Below are 6,125 nucleotides of genomic sequence, written 5' to 3' on the forward strand. Positions count from 1 at the left end.
AAAAAAAAGAGAAGAAAATTACACTTACTCTGGTGTAGTAAAAACACCATAAAAAAGCCCATCTCTCTCTATATAATGTAAACTTTTAAGCTCATCAAAGTAGAATGGGTATTCTCCTGGAATAGAACAGTTTAGCCGAGCTTTAAGGAAAGTTGTCCAATTGTCTTTGAGCATAAATTGCCCTCCTACGTCATTCTTGCATATTCTTCCAATCCGAGTATATATTTTCTGAAAGAATAAAGTTCAAGATACAATAACTTTGATTAGAGCCTTGTACTTAATTTCAAAATATTTATGTATCAAATCTGTATCTTAGGTAGAGCATACACTTCTTACCTTTGACCTATATAACAAAAAGTGCAGTTCTAAACAACTTAAATTAAAAGTCTGGAACATAGCAAGGAAATGGTGCACCAAAAACAAATTTTACAAAAATACTTATTAAAACAAACTGCTGTAAATGAAGCTGTAAAAAAAAATTATAGATAATATAAATGATTAAATTCAACATGATTACTAAAAAAAATGAAGTGATCAGTTAATAGAATAAAACCAAAAAGTACTAAAGTCTATTTTTTAAGGAATTTTATGAGTAACTCTATTTTGTCAAACTTAAAACTACTTTAATTTTTTTAGTGTATCTACATCTAGAAAACACATACAATCAACTTATGAAGGATAAAAAATATGAAACCTTGGGAACATGTAACTAAAACTGGATGTGACAAGATCTTCCTTTAATACAAGTGACCCTTCAATGCAACATTTCTGCAATATTTATAAAATATTAAACAGTACATAACATAAAATAATTTATGAATCTATCTAGTCAACTGATATTAGTAATAAACTTAATAAATGAGTTTTAGAATAGAATCTGACCTTGCCACAGTTCATGTATTCAACTGCTGTTTCTCTAAAGAAGAAATATACAAATTTTCCAATTTCATAAGAAGCAATAAAATCTGGTTCTGAAAAAAAAGAAAAAGTTAAAAACATATTATTTTCTTTGTATTTAGTATTTGTTATGAAAATATAACCATTTTTATAATTAACATATCACACTTAACCAGAAGAGTTAAGTTAATATCAAAATAAATTATCAAATATATAAAACTATTTTAATCAAAAGACTACACATAACCAGAATGGGTTCCAAGCTCAACTGGTATCTAAATAAGTTATGATGTATATGAAATGTGGAAGTTTTATTTACAAAACTGATTTTCAATTTCATATTTAAAAATGCTCTAGCTTCAATTACATTTACTTTAAGTAAGCTATAACATTTATGATATAAGACTGATTTCAGTATGAAACAATAGACCAAAACTTATTTCAAATGAAAGATTGAGATGATCATGAGAAAATATATGTCGTGTACCTTACATATGCTAGCCCTTCTTATGTACACTTAAAAATAAACCAATGTAAAAAAAAAATGCTATGGTTCAGACAGAGAACTGTCTTTGAGAGACATGAAGTAAAATTTATAGAGTATTAATCTCACAATATTAAATGTAATCAAGTGTCCTAGTATTAGATTATAGCTATAACTAGTAATCACATTTTACTTATTCCAGACTGTTATAACAATTTCACTTTATATAAATAGTTTATAAATGTCTAATACATAACAGAATTAAAAATTATTCAGTGAAAAGTAAAAATGTCTTCCAATTAAGCCAAAACTTTTATCCCCATCAACAGACTAATAAGTATTTCATTTCGATTTCAATGATGAGGAACCCACCTTGAGACTAATAATGGTTGGAGACGGCTTGAATGGGTAAGGAAGAAAAACTTTAATATAAGTTTAACATAACAGCAAATATATAACGTTTCAACAAGGTTTTGTCATCATCAGGTACCAGTAATTCACACTCACACAGATATATATATATATATATATAGTTCGGACTGCATAAATGAAGAAATTAACCACATAAAGCATTCCTTCATTCACACCAATAAATTTTCACCAGCTATTGTTGAAAAACTATCTAACATTCCCCACAACAAAACTCAACTCATGAACAAAATTGATACAAACAAACCCAACAACAGAACATTACACTGCAGTTTACCTTTTGTTCCTGAAACCAGCTCAAGAATTATCCACACTTGGACAAAAATAGCCATTAAACACAATATTCCTGTCAATGTCAAATTCTCACAAAATCTGGCCCTAAATTAAAATCATTACTCAACAAAATTTTTTAGAATCACACAATACCAACGTCATTTACAAAATAACATGCAATAACTGCCCAGAATTCTACATCGAAGAAACAGGAGGAAAATTGGAAACCAGATTGACAGAACCCAATAAAAAATCGTCCCATGTTTTTTCACCATTACAACTCAAAAAACCATAGTATATCTATTAAAAACAGTCATTTTAAACAAAGAACCAAACATAAACAAACGAAAAATCAAGGAATCCATCTTAATTGAACAAAACAACCCTACTCTAAACCAACACCTTGGGGTGCCATGATACCTCTTCTAAGAGTGTAAATTACTTTTGACAAAAACCTTGTCGAAATGTTGTACATTTGCTATTATGTTAAACTTATATTAAAGTTTTTCTTCATTACCCATTCAAGCCATTTCCAAGCATGATAAATATTTAATTTGTTATATTAATTGTTAGGTTGATTTTTAGTTTCACTCTAAGTTGAGATAGTGTTCTGACACAAAGTTAATATTAATTTAATACACTAACAAAATAATCTTCAAGAAATAAAACCACAATTAAAACATATAGCTTATAGTGAATCATTACTTAACAAATTTAGATTTAAGAAATAATTATTTTTTGTAACTTACCACTTAGCCATTTTCCATCATATTGGACCGTTCGTAAATAAGGAACTTTTCCCATAGCACGATAAACTGCTGAGTCTCGAGAAGAGAAATCTAGAGCTGAAGCTATGTAATAGTCGCCATCCATAGTCAGCAGTGCAGATATGTTATTATTAGGATTATATGGACACTTGGCTATTCCAGGAACAGTTTCATAGACCGTGTTTAATGATTGAATCTGTATTTACAGAAGAAATAAAATAAACATTGCAAATCACATTAAGATATCACAGTAAATATAGACTGAAGTGCCTTGGATATTATCTTTAGTAAATGAGCAATGACTCTTGAAATGGATTCTTTACTTCATTTACATTTACACAACAAAAAAATTCTCTATTTAGCTAAATCATTATATGTTTACTTTTGTGTAAATAAAGTTTTTGAATTGTCATGAAATTTGACACCAAATAGTCTAATGATAAAACCTAATTTGAAAAATTCAAATCTAGTAAGTTATTTTCCTTTAAACAATTTAAGATTGAGAGAGAAAGTTCTTAGATGAAATAATACTGAAAAAATTATTATTGAGACAAAACATTTAACTGATTTTAATTTTTTAGAAATTTTCATTATTGAAATTAAACTGCTTAATAAAAGTTCAGTGATAATTAATAATGCAAAACTAGTTAACTTCATGAACTTACATGTCTTAGTTATGTTTATAAACTAACTAAAATGATACCAATAAAAAATAATAAATGAGTAAAGATTGGTAGAAGTTAATGAGACTTACATCTCTCCAAGAACATTCAGGAGAAAATGCATTTGTTCCACAAACAAATATCTTGTCATTGTGGGAAAGGAGAACTTTTATAAAGTTCCGACAATTTTCCTACAGAAAGAATAAGTTATTCTATATCATGCATGATGAACATTTTTCCTAGTTGTAAAGTTATGAACTGTTTTTTTGAATAAATACTTTGACTAATTTTTTTTAATACATTTAGTAATGAAGGTTTTAGACTCATTTTAATTACCATCTCAGTCACAGAAAGTTAGTTACTTTTACAGCCCATAATATTATTAATAGTGAGTGTACCCAAAGAATAAAACAATGCATATTAATTTTTATAAGCAACAATGTCAGAAAAACATATTATACTCATTATAGGTTGATTTTTAGTTTGCTCTAAATAGGTAGCTTGTTCTGATCAGAAGTTGATATTAACATAACACAAAGTAGAACGAAAATTACCCAAATAGAGACTATTTTTCACATTAGCATAAATGTTTATTTTTCCTTGTATAAGTAGTATCAATATAAAATACATGTACATAGTTGTTTATAAATATAGTCTACAAATTGAATTAAACTCCAAGTGCTCTCTCTTTGGATTATGGGAGATATGTAATTATTAGCCTTGAAAAAACATAGGGATTTCCTTCCTAGTGGTTTTTATGTTGTATTATTTTGAAAATTATAATTTATTTGATATTATCCAATTCCAACTTAAAAAACTACAACAAATGATATTTAATTGTTATTTTTATTTACTAAATTACTACACAGATAGAATTTCAAACGGAACATCATTAACGCATTTATTTTATGAAATATTTCCCAAAGATGTTTTTTTTGAATTAAATGGCACCAAGAGAGTAAAGTTAATTAGGTTATAATTTCTTCAGTATGCTTTTACTTTTCTTTGCAATGATGTACAAATTTTTACTTATAAAACAAGTAATGTAATAGCCTGTATCAAAATATTTCTAAGTTCCATATCTGTTTTACACATGAAAATAAAAATATATAAACAGTTCATCTTACAATAGATTGTCCTTTTGTCAGACATTCACTTATCCTGGATTCTAAAGAAGGCAGATGAGCTTCTTCTATTTTTTTTAACTTGTCTAAACTGAATCTGAACAGATAGTCACTGCAAAGAAATGAGTAACTTATGTGAAAGATATTAAAATAAAAGACTCAACTAAAACAATCAACACTAAAACAAAAGTCAGTTTTATAATTAAATAACAAATACAAAAGTTGTAAATAAACCTAAATCATTTTACTGACACTTATTTAAAAAATTTTAACACTGAAAAATGACTAACCAAAAAGTATTACTCTAGTATAATCAGTGTGAAGAGCTCAATTAAGATACATTATAAAATTGCTTATTAAAAACTAAAATAGAAACAGGGGATTTTTTACTCTTAATGCATAAAAATACACAAGTTTATAAAAAACAAACGAGTTTTATATTTTATATGTTAAACTAACTAGACTTCAAGAGGCATAAATTTTAATTTGAATATGTAGCTTAAAATGATTAAGCAAGTAAATATGGAAATGAAAATTATAACAGAAATAGAAAAAGCACTACAAAAACATGTTCAAATTGTAAATATTGGAACTATTAATTTGGAAATTCAGCTTATGTAGCACTTTATTCAATAGTGATTTTTTTTAATTTTACTGACTAAATAAGAATAATCATGAGATAGTTTTCCTAGTCCACTAAAATTGTACATAACAGGTTAGATGCTTAATTATATCAAGTACGAAATTGTTTCAGTTAAACTCAACGTAAATTAAAATTAATCAAAAACAATGGAAAAACATTTTTGTTACAATAAACTTAATTTCAATTCAAAAAAAAAGTTGCTACTAAATTAGAAATATGTTTTACAAATATTACAAGTAGGTTTGTTTGTAATTAAGCACAAAGCTACACAATGGCCTATCAGTGCTCTGCCCACCACGGGTATCGAAACCCGGATTCTAGCTTTATAAGTCCGCAGACATACAAAGCCTGGTATAAAGAAAACTCGTGAGCAACAAATTTCAAACTAATTGTTTAAAGTTATAAAATATTTGTTAATTTTTGGCAGGAGGATTTGAACGTTTCACAATATAATTCATAGGAAAATGTTTAACCTGGTGTTTTAAGAAAAAAGTACTTAATGTTTAAAACATTTCAATAAAAATTAAGTTATTTTGTTAAATGATAGATTTTTTTAATATGATTACAAAATATATCAAAGTTATGTCACAAACCACTAAATTATATAATTTGAATCAGTGTTTAGAAAAAAAATCACAAACCTTAGTAAACAAGTTATTTATTCTTTAAATGTATGTGATAGTAGTTCCAGTAAACATTACAAAATCATCTGGATATAGGGTTCAACAAATACTATTGTTACGTCTCCGTTCGTTAATTAACTTTCCGTAACTTCGTTCCGACGAAACTTTAGCGACACAAGTCCTTACTTAATAAAACTGGTTTATTCTTTCCGAATATAACTTT

The 6,125-nt window shown here is 26.9% G+C and overlaps 1 protein-coding gene across 1 annotated transcript in view; it reads right to left on the minus strand.

Moving 5' to 3' along the window:
- LOC106457813 (semaphorin-5A-like) overlaps positions 1–6,125 on the minus strand; it is a 70,664-nt gene that overhangs the window by 24,442 nt on the left and 40,097 nt on the right. The window contains exons 4-8 of the mRNA XM_022383867.1: positions 4,640–4,748; positions 3,605–3,703; positions 2,833–3,046; positions 883–971; positions 29–228 (exon numbers count right to left, since the gene is read on the minus strand). Of these exons, the coding sequence (XP_022239575.1) occupies positions 29–228; positions 883–971; positions 2,833–3,046; positions 3,605–3,703; positions 4,640–4,748 (711 nt within the window). The remainder of the gene's footprint in view (positions 1–28; positions 229–882; positions 972–2,832; positions 3,047–3,604; positions 3,704–4,639; positions 4,749–6,125) is intronic.

This window comes from Limulus polyphemus, unplaced genomic scaffold (assembly GCF_000517525.1).
Source record: "Limulus polyphemus unplaced genomic scaffold, Limulus_polyphemus-2.1.2 Scaffold377, whole genome shotgun sequence".
Lineage (NCBI taxonomy): Eukaryota > Metazoa > Arthropoda > Merostomata > Xiphosura > Limulidae > Limulus > Limulus polyphemus.